Source organism: Molothrus ater, chromosome 18 (genome assembly GCF_012460135.2).
Source record: "Molothrus ater isolate BHLD 08-10-18 breed brown headed cowbird chromosome 18, BPBGC_Mater_1.1, whole genome shotgun sequence".
Classification (NCBI taxonomy): Eukaryota; Metazoa; Chordata; class Aves; order Passeriformes; family Icteridae; genus Molothrus; species Molothrus ater.
This window is the reverse complement of record NC_050495.2, coordinates 12,003,134-12,017,716: the sequence shown is the minus strand read 5'-3', so window position 1 is coordinate 12,017,716 and position 14,583 is coordinate 12,003,134. Positions and strand designations below refer to the sequence as shown.

Sequence of the window (14,583 nt, the reverse complement as noted above, 5' to 3'; positions counted from 1 at the left end):
TGGAAGGAAGTGGACATCACATCATCACCACACCTGTGCAGCACCCTCCATAGCCACAGCCTGTGTCCCTTTGTGCCATTCCTGCTTTCTGGTTCTCCTGTCCCTGTGAGCTCCCATTTCCAGGTGCAGGCCTCCATGAGGAGGGTTCCAGTTTGCAGAATTGTTTTTCTGCCCTCCTTGTTAAGCTGTGTTTGTACCTGGAGGTCTGTTTGTCTCCACTGCTGGTTACACCACCCATGGGGAAGGCTGCACACTAAGCTGGGTGTGAGATGTCTGAATGCAAGTCAAGTTATTGCAGTGCCCAGAAATGGTGCATGTAGCTGCTCAAAGTCTCACACATTTTTTTCAGTTGGATCTGCTGTTTTTGGGGAATGAGCCAGCTGGCTTTTCTGTTTGTTTTCTGAGCAAACCTGCCCTTTAGTTCAAAGGGCCACACGAACCACAGTCTGCATTGCACATGCCTGCAGGCTGAGCTATAGGGGCAGGCTGGTGCCTTTCCTTTCCATCCTTCCAACCTGCAGGAAATCCTCAATATCAGTGGTGAAAAGGCACATATGCCCTCAAACTCTTTCCCTTTCCGTGCTGACGCATGCAGGGCTATTTGAATTCTTCCTACCTGATGTTTTGTTGGTCCATTTGTTGAGAAGGGCCTGTTGCATGCCAGTGAGCAAAGGCAATGACAGCAGCTCTGTGCTGGCCCTAGGAGTGCCTGGTGCCTGAGCAGCAGTGCCTGACAGCCTGCCCTGCTGCAGCTGCCAGAGTGCTGAGCCCAGGAGGTGTTTACGTTGTACCACTTCCTTCCTTCCCCACACTGCAGTTTCACCACGCTCCCAGCTGGGCTGCTCTGCACCCCTGAAATCAAAGAGGTGCCTTTGCTGCCTTGCCAAGGCTGCCCAGCCTCACTGCACTCTGCTGCTGGCACCTGTGTAGCTCCCCTGACTTTCAGCTTTTCCCTTTCTTGCAAAGAGCAAACTTCTTCCAGCATCATAAATATTTCTCACGCTTTCTGTTCAAGTATAGGCAGAGCAGAGAAACAATCAAAACCAAGAGTCTATTTTGTGGGGTGCTAATCTTGACAGATCTCAAAATGGACTTAAGGGCAGAGCCTTTTGTGCCACACATGTCCCTGCAGAATCTCCAGACAGGGCTACTCTGCATGCAAACCATTGCACAAGCCAAGGCAAATAAAGTGTCTTTTTTAAACTTTTTTATTTACTATACTTGTAGCACAAAAACTCCACGTAAGAGTCTTGAGCCAATTTTCTGCTTGTTGGAATGAGGCACAAGTTCCTTAAATTGTGCACTCCTGCAAGGAAGGCTGCCTTCAAAACCAAGCTGGAGCTATGTTCAGAGCTGGCTCTCTGGTGCTCCTGCAGTGCTGTTTCACAAAGGATAAATACACTTGCCTCACTCCAGCCTGGTCATGATGACAGGAGGGGATTTTAAATTGTTTTTCCCATAGTTTCTGCCTGGCATGTATGCAGTGACCAGTGGCATTTTGCCCACAGGACAAAGCACCTGCCTAGGGTAACTCCTTGGATGGCCACAGAGTTATAAAACAGATAAATCTGCCTTGTTCTTTGCTCTAAATCATGGAGATAAGGCTGCTCATCCTTGTACTTTGCCTTCTGCTACCCCTCTACCTCTGTATTTTGTTGCTTTGTGTCATTGGATCTTGTCATTGGTTCCAGTTCCTAGATGGAAAGCCCTGGGAGCTGCCTCCAAAAATCCAACAGGTTGTGCAAGAGTTTTGCTTGCTTTGGTACAAGGTCTGTTGAGTGAATACTCCCCTTTCACCCTGAAAAGGGAGAGGGATTACATCTCCTCTGTCAGCTTAATTGAATGTGTTTTATTCAACTTCCTCAACTCTTGCCAGGGCTATTTGGAAATAAGTGAGAACCTGTGATTTCTGGAATAAAATGAAGCTGTAACACACAAAATAGAAGGAATGTTGAAAAAAACAGAAAGACATCTTGAGACTTCTTCTAAATGATTAAGAAATAAACTGCAAAACTTTAAGCATTTTTATACTGTCTTGTTCCTGTTTCCAAAATGTTGACAGAGAAGATAAGGGCAGGAAAAATGGTCTTTGAGGTGATGGAGTCAAATGAAAATACAGTGCTAGAAGCACTAGCCTGGAGCCAGGAATAATCAATCAAATGCCCTATAACACAGGCAGATAAAAATACCTCTTTGGTTATGTGGGCTGTGCAGTGCAGTCAGCAAACTGGAGAAAAACTTAAGGAAGGAACATTTCCAGGAGGCACATGAAAAGATCTTTGAAGTTCAGATAGGACTAATGGATCAAGTGAACCATGAATAAAGGAGCAAAGTGAACCCACACTGCTAATGGTGCTGCACACTGCTGAGATCAACACTCTTCTCAATGATCTCTCAGAGTGTGGGCATGGGAGCACTTTGAAGCTCAAGACTTCTCTGACTATTTACCTGTGCAGAGCCACTTTCATGCTCCTTTTCCCCACTCCCTTAACATTTCAGATTCCTTTGCACTGAAGGAGTTTGAACTCAAGACTCCATGAGCTGTATCTGCAGCATATCAGTGCTGGGTGCAGGTGCTCAAGAGCCTGAGCGGTGCTGCAGGGGAAGTGAAGGGGGTGCACAGCACCTCTCCCTGTTCTGGCTGAGAAACTGAAAAATTCTTACAGTGCTCTTCTAAATCTGAAAGTTCTAAACCCCTGGAAATGTTCCAGTTTGTAATTTGTCTAGTCCACAAGCTCCCAGCTCAAGTACCCAAGCATTTTCACAAGAAAAAGAGCAACTGATCCTCCAGTTCCCTCTCCCTGAGATTCCCATGGCTCTTCCCAAAGATCTGTGTGTGCCATACAAGCTCTCTGGCACAACACTGATAGCGAGGTGTCAGCACAGCTGAGGTGGGTTTGACTGGGGGTGACTTTGCCCTGAGTGGTTCAGCTGCTCTATCTCACAGCTCGCAGAGTCCCTGCACTCAGCCAGCTCGTCACCTTCCCGAATCACACAGCTGGGAAACGCTATGGGCTCAGTGCAAGTGACAAATACCAGGGAGGGGAAAGTCACTTTGAGCGAGTATGCAGATGTAATGTCCACAGAGGAGTCCTCCACGCTTCCCTGCCGTTCAGATGTCACCTTGCAGCAGACACTATGTGACCAAAGAATTATGTTCTGAACAGAAAGCCCTACTGAGATCTGGCAGTGTGTGATTAACACTGCCTTAGAGGACACTGTGCAAGGGCCCTGTCTGCAGCGTGGCACAACCCTGCAGAAGTGTGTTACAAAACTCAGCATTTACCTTGTGAAAGTCGTAGTGGGATGCTGTGGGTGAGTAACTCCAGAGACCCTGCGGTGCCAGCCAGAGCTGTGGAGGGGAGTGACAGCCCCCTCTCTCTTGCTGCTTAGTACCAACCTTTGAGCCTGGTGACTGACCGCTACTCGTGTCACTATTCCCGTTACCTTCCCGAAGGAAAATGAATGAACACGCTGCCAGGTCCGCCTGACGCTGTGGGAAGGGGAGCTCTGTAACCCCTGTCCCAGCTCCGGCCGTGCCTCCCTGGGCTGGGTGGGCTCTCCCGGGCTCCTCCGGCACTCTCCAGTGCCCGTCCCGCGGTTCCCGCGGTTCCCCCGGCACAGACCCCGCTCCCTGTGCCCCCGCCCGGCACGGACCGGGGGAGGGAAGGAGGGAGGGAGGGAAGGAGGGAGGGCCGGAGGGCACCTCCCGCCCGGCGCGGCTCGGCCCCCGCCGGCCCATGTGGGGCGGCTCCGGGCGCTCGGCGGCAGAGCCGCGGCAGCTCCCCGCAGGGCGGGCCGGGTCGGGATGGGGCTGGAGCTGTACCTGGACCTGCTCTCGCAGCCCTGCCGCTCCATCTACATCTTCGCCCGGAGCAACAACATCCCCTTCGAGTTCAAGCACGTGGAGCTGTTCAAAGGTGGGACGGGCGCTGCCCGAGGCGGCGGGCCCGGGGCGGGCGCGACCCGGCGGGGCGCGGGCTCAGCCGCTCTCTTGGCTCTTGGCAGACTCGGTGCTGGGGAAGAAGCCGGCGGCGGGGAGCGGCGCGGAGCAGCCCCGCGCAGGTGAGGCCGGGGCAGGGACGGGAGGGTCCCCACAGGCCGGGAGGGTCCCCACAGACCGAGCGGGCGGGGAGGGGGCGGCCGGGCCCGCAAGCGCCCGGCGCTGTAACGCGATCCCGGCGGGGGCCGCGCTGAGCCCGCCGCCTCTGCGGGGCTTTGCCCTCACCGGGGTTTGCCCTCACGGACCCCCGGGAACCGCTGCGGCCCCGGGCCTTGGGGGTTTGCCGGGGCTTTGCCCTCACGGAGCCCGGGGAAGCCCTTGGCCTGCCGGCACAGGAGCTGCGCTCGTCCCTCAGCCCGCTCGAGGGAAGGAGGAGCTCCCCGGGGCACCCGGGGGATGCTGAACCCCGGCGCTGCCCAGGGGCGTTGGACGCCGTGGTTTGACCGTGCGGCTCCAGTTCCCAGAGCAGTCTCGTAGCTCTGCTGCATCTATTTTTGTGGCTCTCCAAGGAATGTTCCTCTAGCCATTTCTAGCAAATTACTCACACTGACAGCCGAGGAGTGCTCTTGGAGCGCTGTAGGTTTGCGGCAACTCTGTTCAGGCTCCTCCAACTGATGACTGTTGCCCAGCTAAATGTTGAGTTTTCCTGTAAATTGTTACTTTTGTGCCTAAGGCAAAGCACGTTACTTCAAAACCCTTGGTTGAGGATTAGATGATTAGGCATCTATTAGGCTATCTATTAGGCAGGTATGTGATTGGCAAATAGAGTGGGATTTCCCCCCCTTCTATTTCCATAAAATCTTCTCCACTGCTCTTTTCACCCACCAATAAACCTCCTTCTCTGCACTATGTCTTAGGCTTAAGGTTTCCTCATATGGGCAGCCTGCCCTGCTTTTTGATTGTGGATACTCTGCTTGTTAAAGTTACACCTCAAAGCCCAACAATACACACTCTGTGTGTATCTATATCTATATATCTACCTGCATCCATCCTTGGGAGTCATCAAGAACTGATTACCCCAGATATAACTGATGTTAAACAGAACTGTAAGTCAAGCCAACATCACAGGAATGATAAAGATGGACCTCCCAATATCACTGAACAAAAAGGCTGGCTCTGCTGGCTGGAAGAGAGGCACAAGCTTAAGTTCTGCTGAACTGCAAATACAAATATTGGTCTCTATTTTCATACAATAAGCAGTGGGTCCCAATGAAGCAGCCTGGAGTTGCTGTTCACACCAATGCATTTACCAGGTCACAGCTCAGAGTCTCAGCACAGGTCTGTTATGTCTATCTGCAAACCAAAGTAGCTGATTCCATCCCCAGGCTGTGGTGCAGGCTGAGTCACAGACACTGAGCTACTGTCCAACCTGCTGTAATGGCATGGTTCTTGGTTTGTCAGGGAACAAATATGCTCAGTATTCCTGCTAGAATTGCTGTATGATGAAAGCTCTCTGAAATCTGATTCAGGCTGCCCTCACCCACTGCTTACTTCTCATGTCCTTGTTTCTTAGTTCCCTGCTGCCCTGGATAATAAACACAGACAGCAGGACAGCCAAACAGCTGGGTCTGACGAGGGACTGCTCGTTAGCTGTAAGCATTACTGACTGCACCTTTCTACTGCGCTTTTCCAAAGACCAGGTGAACGCTAGAGACCTCACCAGAGCTGGGTGTGTGGTGAGCACTGGCCTTTGGGGCCATTCTAAAAGCACAAAACAAAGCACCCTACCTGAGCAACTCCTTGCATGACAGTAGATTTACAAACATTTGCCTTGCTGTTTCTGTGTTACAAATCATGGGGGTGAGACATCCTGTACATTGCACATTTTTTATTTTTATACTCAATTTTCTCAGTTATTGGGCTTAACTTGAGGTTTCTGTCAGGCTATTATTTTTAAGAAGCCCTATCTAGGATTTTCTACCTCTCTTGACAGTGTTGCCTGTCTCTGCTGTGCAGATGGAACCTCTTACCCAGCTAAGCTGGGAGCCATATTCACAGCAGGCAGCCAGAGACTTTTCCTAATGAAAGGGAAAATGTGGGTTTGAATCTCTTCAAATAGCAGAAGAGTGTAAACCTTAATCTCTGATGAAGCTACTTACACTGGAATTTAAAAAAAACCCACTTCTCAAAGAAGAAGCAAGGTAGAGGCCAGTCAGCTGGGAAGGAGAACAAGTGGTAATGTATGCTCTGCTGGATTTAACTCATTATGTAAATCAATATAAGGGAAAGCAGTAATGCAGCAACCTGCCTTCTCCCAGCCCTTCCCAAACCAGCTGCAAATAAACTTGTTTGTCCAGAGGCTGGTTTTATTTCCTACTGCACATTTGTCCAGTAATGTAGACACTGCCACTGCTTCCTCAATGGGTACAAATAGTTCTTAGAGCTGGAGGTCACTATAAGTTAATGATCCTTTTTCTTCTCTTTTTTTGAACAAAGGGAGTTTTGTACAAGACCTCCTGCTGGTCATGCTGATTTGATCAGGATTTGCACTTTAATTGTCATGTCTTGTCAGGAGAACTTCAAACAAGCAAACAAATTCCTCCCAGCTTTTCTTACTCAGGTGTTCCTGGGCTGTTGTGCAATTCCCTGGCATTTAACTGCAGACTGGCAAGTCTGGTGCCAGCAGTGGGAAACTGAAAGCCTGATTAGATAGTCAGCTGTTAATTCCTCCAAGGAACTGGGGAGTTTAAACTCTTATGGAATGGTGTCTTCCTCCTGTGTTTTCCTGTTAGAAGTAGGTTAATGTGCAGAGCCAGGAGTAACACAGAGTCAGGAGTAGTGCAGGGTTGAGTGTTTGAACTTCCCTGCCCCAGCCAATGCCCACTCTGTCAGTAAGTTCTGCAAATATCCTGGTACCTGGGTCAAGCAGGAGAACTGATGTTAGAAATATAAAAATATCAACTGCTCCATGCCACGTGGCCAGCCTGAGCCTGCTGCCTCTGCAGGCAGCTCTTACACTGACTCTGCCATTTCATTACCTTTCACTTGTGAGCTATGACCCTATTGGGAAAACCTCACACAGTTCACTGATCATCCAGCTGGCTGCAGGTATTTCATTTCTCATGCACTGGCAGATACACTTCTAACCTCAGGTTTGTCTGTTCATGTTCTTAGGGCCATCAAACAGTGAAGGTGCAGGCAAAGTCAGCCTCCTGAAGAAAGTACCAGCACTGAAGGACGGAGACTTCACCCTTGCAGAATGGTAAGAATTCAGTCCTTAGACTTCCTTGGGTACCACAGTCTGTGCTGCATTCAGAAGATGTCATTCCCATGGAATAATTAAGGATCACAGAATATATTAACATGCTGGTTATTTTTAATAGTATAACCTCATTTGATCTCTTTCCATTTTCCGTTTGAATTATCTTTCAGAATGTAAACAACTCATCTGACTTAGCTTCCTCATCTCACCCTGAATGCACTTACATCAAAATGGGATTATAAACATTTCTGGGAGATGTTTAAAGCTTATAAAAATCCCTTTCACCCTGGGAAAAGAAATACCTTTTAATCTAGGAAAGAATTCTGTTTATCTGAATTAGTCATAAAGGCTGAGAGAACATCTACAACAGATAAAATTTAGGCTTTACATTAAAAGACTAATATGGAGACTGGGTAATGATGTCATGATACTGAAACAATTGAACTATAGCAGTATCAGTATGGCAGGGATGTCTTGCATTTTCTTCCATTTTGTCAGCACATTTTCTGTGGCTTTTTTTTGGTAGCAATAGCCTAAGTATTGTTGCAGATGACTAAGATATTTTTCCATCTGACTTCTGCCAGTTAGTGAAAGTATAAACATCTGGACAAACACAAAAAAAGATTCTGTAGGGTTTCCTTGCTGAGATTTCCACTGACTTCAGTGGAAGCTGCATGCTGGAGACAGACCTGATGAAAAGGCAGCAGTAACCCATCAGAGAGTTTCATTTAGTGCACAGGCACAGAAACAGCACAGGTCAGAGAGCTGGGTGAGAACAGGCAAGGAGCAGGTGGAGGTACCATCACTGATAGAGGACCATGGAGGTTTATTGTTTGTTTACCCCCAGCAGTGTCCAGCAGCACTGTAAAACAGTGCTGTGATTTTCCAGCAGGTTAAAGTGTTCATGGAAGCTGAGGTGATTAAGGACCACTGATGTCAACATGAATTAGATGCCTTTCTATGGTCCCTAGACTCCACTGGAAATCCTGATCTGAATGTTTTTTAGTGGAAGCAGCAAGCTGAGAAGGAGCAGGAGAGGGAGCTTAGGCAAGAGCATTGTGCCCTGTAAGTGCCTGACCCTTTCTTGTCTCCTGCTGGCGTGAGCAGCACTGCCATCCTGCTGTACCTGAGCCGCAAGTACAACACTCCTGACCACTGGTACCCCTCAGACATCCAGCAGAGGGCCCGTGTGGATGAGTACCTGTCCTGGCACCACGCCAACATCAGGGCCAATGCTCCTAAAACCATGTGGATCAAGGTGAGGAGACTGAATGTAAAAATGTGAGTGAAGTGGTGTTGGTTTGTGGGAGCACTGAGCATCTTAACAGCCCCAATTCAGAGACTGTTGTGATGAAACAACAAACCTGGGCCATTCCTAGCTGGAAGGTGTAAGAATCTGTGTCTGGGCTGTTCAGGTCCAATCCAGCCAGCTGTGGACCCCAGCCCACACAATCTTACATGGACAAAGGCAAAAGATAGGAAGTGCTCCTCTCCACGTGGGGAACACCAGCTCTGTGAGGAATGTTTGAAGGAGCTGGGGCTGGAGAAGAGGAGGCTTAGAGGTGACCCTATTGCTCTCTTCAGCTCCCTGAAGAAAGGCTGTAGACAGGTGGGGTTGGTCTCTTCCACCAGGCAGCACTGACAGAACCAGAGGACGCAGTCTCCAGCTACGTCAGGGAAGGGATAGGTTGGATATTAGGAAGAAATTTTTCACCAAGAGAATAATAAAGTACTGGAATGCTCTTGCCAGGGAGGTGGTAGAATCACCATCTCTGGATGTGTTTAAAAAAAGACTGGACATGGCACTTGGTCTAGTTGAGGTGTTAGGGCATAGGTTGGACTCGATGATCTTAGAGGTCTCTTCCAACCTCATTATTCTGTGATTCTGTAAATCTATTTCCTTGATAGGAGACACCAGATCATCCAGGTGACCCCCCAGATGGAAAAGAGGGCATTGCCTTCCCCCAGGGGGAATTTGAGCAGAGGGGAAGGGGGGCAGAGGAAGGCAGCAACAGCCAGTGGGATACAAGTGAGGAGGGGCGAGGGGAGGGGTACACCAGGGAGAGAGCACCAGCACTGACAGGGGGAAAAACACCATGTGGTGATAGGATACAAATCATGTGAACAGTGCAAATTACCAAACACCCAGGGCAAATAACTAAATAACTATTTAGTGCAATACAACAGAAAGGAGCAGGATCTGGCAAAAGCAGATTTGGCCATTTTGGTTTTTCCCTTAAAGAAGGGTTGGTACAGAAGGTCTCAAGCCCAGCAGACTTTCATTGCCTGGATTTGTGAGTGAATATGTAACAGAGTTAGTGATGCTTCCAAAGGCCTCCCCTCCCTGCACAGCTGTGCAGAGTGTGCACCCAGGCAGGGTTTGGCTTTGGTGAACATTTGTTTTGTTGCTGGAAGCAGAAAGACTTGCATTCTTCATACAAGTTACTGCAGCCTCTGAGGGTGGAAATCCAGAAGGAGTTTCTGCTTCCAGCACACTTATGTGCTTCTCTGAGATAGGCTCAGGGACAGAGGGCAGAGACACACTGAGAGGCAGATTTTCTCTACTCAGTGTAGTCAGGCCATTTACATTTAGGCAAAATTACCTGATTCAACCTGAGTCAGAAAATCATTTAGTATCAGATGATTTTATTGGACACCTATTTCCAGCCAAGTCACCAGACAGTTAATGCAGCGGTCCCTAGAGAGACCTAGGTGCAAGTATAATTCTGCAAGGACAGCTGGCATGGAACTTCAGATGAAATCAGGATTGCTAGTAAATAGGTAACTTCACTGCTCCCTTGTAAATTTGCCCTTGTTTGTGCCTAGCAAAGCATATCAGGACTCATTTATCTTCTTGAATTGGTATTTGATTTTTTGGCTATAGAGTACAGTGAAGCAATTCAAATATGAGGCAGATTCATACAAGAAGCAGTTTCTTCCAGCCTCTGCAGCTATCACTGCAGTGCTGCAAGGGAAAGAAATCCAAGTAATTGCTGCTGATGGTGATTAGATAGCTCAGATGCAGAAAAGGTCCTCAGAATAACTGTAAATATGGAAACATATAAAGCCACCTTGTAAGAGAAGCATATTAGCTAGAAATGGGAGAAGATAGACAGCCCTGAGATAAGGAAAAGGAAGAAGGGCTGTTTCAAGGAATTTTACCCAAAGATCCCAACATGCGTTATTGGAATCACTTAGGAAGAAAACTGGCCATGAATTTTCTGATGAAATTGATTCCACATGTATTTGGCCAAAATCCTGGCTTGGATTAAGCAATCCCAACTTGAATTGTTGAATATACTAGCAGTAAGTGGAAATTCAGTTCACTTGCACTGATTGAAATTTGTGTTTATAATTTTGATTCTCTAAACAAACTGTACTTCTGTAGCTGTGGAAGGTGAAGGCAGCACAGCTCTGAAACACTGGTGGCTCCAGTGCTGCATACACCTCTGTGACTGGTGAAAAATATTGTGGAAAGTCAACTACCCCCTGTGCCAGCAAACTGTGCAGACACAAGGACTGCACTTCTGTGATTGCTCCACCAAAATTTCTAGTGGTTCAAAGAGTGATGCTTTAAGCCACTGAAAGGTTTGTGTAAAAATGGTGTTGACCACTTCCAGCCTTGGTGGCTGCTGTCACACAGAGGAAGCCATTTCTGTCTCTCCAGCCAGTGCTGATGAATTCTAGTCCTTCCAATGCTCCTGCCACAGGCACCACCATTCCCTCCTCTCCATCACCCTGCAGGACAGGCAGTGCCTGCAGCACCCAGTTCCACAGCAGGGTGTGTGGCTGCTGGGCAGCTGCTGCTGACACAGAGCATGTAGCAGGGGTGACTGTGGCAGAGATTTGTCTTCCCTGGAGCTGTTGCCCATTTTTTTTGTAGCCCAGCAGGGTGGAGTTGGAGGGCACAGCTGCCAGGCACAGAATGAGGTGAGGATTCCTTGATTTTGTTCCTCACATTGCTGCTGATTAGCTGAGGTCACTGCCATGGCAGGTCACACTTAGGACAGCTGCTGTGCTCTCTGTCCAGGAGCTCTGTGGAGCTGCCACAGCCCATGCAGCTCTGCCATCCCCTTCTGTGGCTTTATTGCAGGGCACTGCTGATCACGGGGTGTAACTTCAGTTACTACTACCAGAGAAGATGGTCATGTGTGTGCTATGTCCCTTCTCTCCTCAGGTGTTGATTCCCCTCTTCACAGGGCAGCCTCTGCCCTCGGAGAAGCTCCAGGAGGTTATGGAGGGGCTCTCCACTTCCCTGAAGCAGTTTGAGGAGAGGTTTCTGCAGGACAAGGCTTTTATCATTGGGAGTGAGATCTCCCTGGCAGATCTTGTGGCCATTGTGGAACTGATGCAAGTGAGTGCCTGGAGCATGGTGAGGAAGCTCAGCACAAGGAAAGCAGATGCTGCTGAGCAGGGAAGGGGCAGCATGTGGGAACTCTTCACTAGCAGGAGAAGTGAGGGCATATTTTGGCAGAACTGGCCTAAGACAATGGGGAGAATGTGGGAGTGGGTTCAGAACAGCAATGAAAATCAGAAAAAAAAGCTGGCTGCAACAGATCTCTTTTGTTTCTCATCTGTAGCAATAACCTTTTCTTCATTTTTTATCATGACTTTCTTTTTAACCTCCAGAGAAGGAGGTAATATATATAAATGAGAAGCAATAGCAGACAGGTCTGATGAAATGAGACAACCACATAGGAATATTTCTACCATTCAAGAATATAATACTTGCCCATGCCATGTCTGGAAAATGAAATAATTAATCTCCGAGGCAATCAAATTAAGTTTGTTACAAACTGATTTTTCCCTGCCAGGCCACCAGGGCCTGGATCCTGCAGCCCAGCAGTGATTTCTTTCTCCAAGGGACTGAAAACCAGCAGATCTGCTTCTCTACAGTGTGTTCCAGAGAGTGGCACAGGCAGAAAGCAGAGGGGAGTTAGATTATGTTAGTTAGGACAGTTAAACACATGTTGTGCTGGGGGTTGCTGTATAATCCAGCATTCTCTACTGCAAACTGGGCAGTGATCCCTGGAGCTGCCAGCCAGCATCTTCAGCGTCATGGCTGAAAATCACTCACAGAATGTGCTCATCTATGCTGTCCTAAGCAGCTATTCCAGCACCCAGGAACTGAGTTGTAAATGCCCTTTAAAATCCTGCTTAGCTTTTGTGTCCCCCAGACAGGTACCAGCGATTTCCCTCCTTCCTACAGCTCCTCCATGAGCTCTGCCTTTTTTTCCCCTTTACCTGCAAGTATCCTTTTAGTGCCTGCTGTCTCAGCTCAGAAGTGACTGCCCCAGGCCTCACTGTTGCTCTCTCCCCTCTCTGCAGCCTGTTGGAGTTGGCTGTGACATCTTTGAAGACAGACCCAGGCTGAGGGAGTGGCGCAGGCGGGTGGAGGATGCTGTGGGGAAGGAGCTTTTTTTCCAAGCCCATGAGATGATCCTCAATATCAAAGAACTGAGCAATATCCAAATTGATCCACAGCTGAAAGAGCAACTGGCACCTGTGTTGATGAAGATGTTGAAATGAGTTAACCTATCTTAGCATTCTTCCTGCCTTTTTTTTTTCCTTTTTAACTTCTTCTCTGACATCCAGTTCTCCATGTAACTGGAAAGAGCACTGTAATTCTAACACAGAAATTGCAGAGTGGGCCAGGTCTTTCTTGTATCTGTGGGGGTGGAAGCTGGGGAATGTTTAAGACCTAAAACATTAAATTTATACAGAAGGCTGAGGCCCTACAGGTCACTTAAAGTGCCTCTGGATTTTATTTCAGTGTCAGTCTTCTCAGAGATGGTAGAGACAAGAATGGTATTTCCTGACAGAATTCAAGCCAGCCTACAAACTGGGAACATGAAAGAACTGAATAGGATGAGGATCATTGTTTCCAATTTTAACATTTGTACTGCAAAGTGTGCCTGATCCTCATCTTCCCAGCATGTCTGTACAGACAAGTAGAGCACAAAGCTACTTCACAAACTGAAAAAAAAAAAAAATTTAAAGGTTTCTTATTGTTGAGGCATCTTGCTTGGCTGTCCATGTACATTCCACACTTCTTTTTCCCTTGACATTGCTTTGAGAAATTTCTTGTATTTCTACAATGGTGAATCTTTATAATTCTTCAGTTCAGCTGCTGCTTTGGATTTCTGAAAGCCTGGCTTCTGTTGGTGCTCTGTCTACCAGTACATGTGTGGCAGCAGCTCCTCTTGGAGATTCCTGCTGCTGGTGGCCACAGCCTTGGAATAGCTGCCTACCTAAAAACCCATGTTGATATTATATAGGGAGTACTCTGAAAGAATGCATTCACAGTGGTTTCATGAAAGAGAATATAACAGTACACAATTGGGTTTTTTCTATGGTAATACTGTCATAGCACATTTCTCCTAGGAAATGCAGAGAGGGAATAAATGCAGACATGCTCTTCTGAGACTGTTTTGGATGGAAGTTCACCAAGTAAGTCATCCAGTGCAGCTGAAGTAATAAGAAAGATGTTGTGGCATTGAGCAACACATGCATCACAATAAAAGGGCAAAGAGTTGTTTTGGAGCTTTTGGGCTCTTTTTCTTGGCTGCTTGTTTCTGCTCAGTTATAGCTCAAACACAAAATCCTTTTGTATTGCAGCACAATTTATGAGATAAAACTGAGCAAATCCAACCATTTCCAGTTTCTTCAGTTGAAAATAACAAATTTTAAAGGATGCAGAAATTGGTGGAATATATATCTGTATATTTCCATTCATAAGTAGTTGTTGCCCTTACCCTAAAATCCTTGCCAAAAAATTCTTCCTGTAAAGACTAAAACAAAATGAGTAATGGAACTCAGGAATTGCTTCTTTCACTAATCAAATAACTGTTTGGGTTTTTTTTCCTCTAGTGCTACCACGTCTTGGCTAGTGACATTTTTTGCTGGCAAGTTCTAAAAAACCTGTTGTTTTCTTATGGTGTTTTTCACCAAGGTTTCAGTTCTAGATGCTACTCTGTCCTAGAAATCTTTGCCCAGCCTTCTTCCTGGCTGTTTTTTGCACATAACTCTTTGTGCCAGTATTGTCTTCATTAGCAGCAGTGAAGGCCAAGCAATTCCCTAAGCAAAAAAAAAAAAAAAAAAAAACCCAACAATTTGATCAGTTTTCATTAGCATTAGCAATTTCATCAGTTTTCATTAGTGTTGTCTAGAATTGTAGAAAACCAAGATGTCACATTACACAAGGCAAATTTTCCCAACAGTTTTGTGCCTTAAATGATGACATTTTATTATAGCTGGTTCATAACCCTTTGTTGGAAACGAGCTCATGGAACCTCACTGGACAGTAGCTCAGCTTCTGGTCTCTAGTTTAGACACCTGTGATCTGCAGATTAGACTGTCCCTGTGAGCCGGCGTGCCG

At 47.3% G+C, this 14,583-nt stretch overlaps 1 protein-coding gene across 1 annotated transcript; it reads left to right on the top strand.

Annotated features, from left to right (window-relative positions):
* Positions 1-3,779: 3,779 nt before the first annotated feature.
* LOC118693217 (glutathione S-transferase theta-1) lies at positions 3,780-13,748 on the top strand. Its single transcript, XM_036393624.1, has 6 exons — positions 3,780-3,920; positions 4,009-4,065; positions 7,118-7,205; positions 8,313-8,463; positions 11,383-11,559; positions 12,534-13,748. Exons 1-6 carry the CDS (start codon positions 3,809-3,811, stop codon positions 12,732-12,734), a joined length of 786 nt encoding a protein of 261 aa, XP_036249517.1. The 5' UTR covers positions 3,780-3,808; the 3' UTR covers positions 12,735-13,748.
* The last annotated feature ends 835 nt before the right edge of the window (positions 13,749-14,583 follow it).